This window comes from Myotis lucifugus, unplaced genomic scaffold (assembly GCF_000147115.1).
Source record: "Myotis lucifugus unplaced genomic scaffold, Myoluc2.0 scaffold_94, whole genome shotgun sequence".
NCBI classification, from domain to species: domain Eukaryota; kingdom Metazoa; phylum Chordata; class Mammalia; order Chiroptera; family Vespertilionidae; genus Myotis; species Myotis lucifugus.
Window position 1 is genome coordinate 745,547 of NW_005871142.1, and position 1,063 is coordinate 746,609.

At 59.0% G+C, this 1,063-nt stretch overlaps 1 protein-coding gene across 1 annotated transcript in view; it reads right to left on the bottom strand.

The window, feature by feature from the left end:
• The window catches only part of MFSD2B (major facilitator superfamily domain containing 2B), a 10,700-nt gene that overhangs the window by 7,022 nt on the left and 2,615 nt on the right, over window positions 1–1,063 (bottom strand). Inside the window, exons 2-3 of the mRNA XM_023756426.1 lie at window positions 505–752; window positions 145–211 (exon numbers count right to left, since the gene is read on the bottom strand). Coding sequence (XP_023612194.1) covers window positions 145–211; window positions 505–752 — 315 coding nt within the window. The remainder of the gene's footprint in view (window positions 1–144; window positions 212–504; window positions 753–1,063) is intronic.

Below are 1,063 nucleotides of genomic sequence, written 5' to 3' on the forward strand. Positions count from 1 at the left end.
CAGCCCAGCACCCTGTGGAGCACACGGGGGTGGGATGCTCACCAAACCCGGACTGGGGCCACCTCACCCCTCTGGACCTCAGCCCTGGGCGGGCCTCTCAGGGTGGGAGCCGTGGAGGGGGAGAGGGGAGGGGACCTGAGGTACCAGGACGGGGGCTGTGACTCTGGCTAGGACACGGGTGCTTGGTGGTGCCATTCCCCCGTCAAGGACCCTGGAGCACAGGAGTCGGACCTACTCTGCAAGACCTTCTCTGGCCTCGCTGAGACCCCGGGGCCAGGCCTGGGAGTCTTGGAGGCTTTGTCTACCTGCGCCATCTGGTGAGGGAACGTCCCCAGGAATGTCTCTGACTCCTGCAGGATGGTCTGGCCCAGCCCGGTACTGTCACCCACTGTCCAGTCCTATCACCGGCTGTCCCGTCTTGTCCTCTAACCATCCACAGGGTTTTCTACTAAGAAGCAGGGCTATGACAACCACAGGGACCTCAAGGACCATGGGGCTGCTCACCAGGGCATGAGTCGTCCAGACCCTGTCCTCCTGCTTCTGCTGATGAAGAACCCAGCCACGGGGTCAGCAGCTGCCCCCGACACCCTCCCTCCAAACATGACAAGTGACACCTGGGCAGCAGGGATCTGTAATGACAGGGGAGGGGATAGCCAAGGACTGGCAGAGTCAGAGAGGTGTCCAGGCCTGCCCACCCACCAGGAGGGGGATCTGGGAACCTGGCTGGCGCCAGAGTGTAAGGTCCATTCAGCCTGCTCCCCAGAACACTAATCCAGAAGGCGCTCAGGGCACATCTGTGCACGTGTGTGGAGCGCGGGGGGGGGGGGGAAACTCACAGGCCCTTTTTTACTAAAAAAAAAATGGTACCGCCGCCCCCTCAATTCAAGAAGAAGACAACCAGCGAACCCTCTTCTGAGGGGCTCAAAGCAAGAAAGGACGCGCCCAGGCTGAAGATATAAGGCGACTTTTCGCCCCAAATAAATTGTTTTTATATTTTTCCGAATAAAAAAGGACACCCTCCCCCTGAAAGACCTTTCAAAAAGGAACAGAAAAATATTGGGGG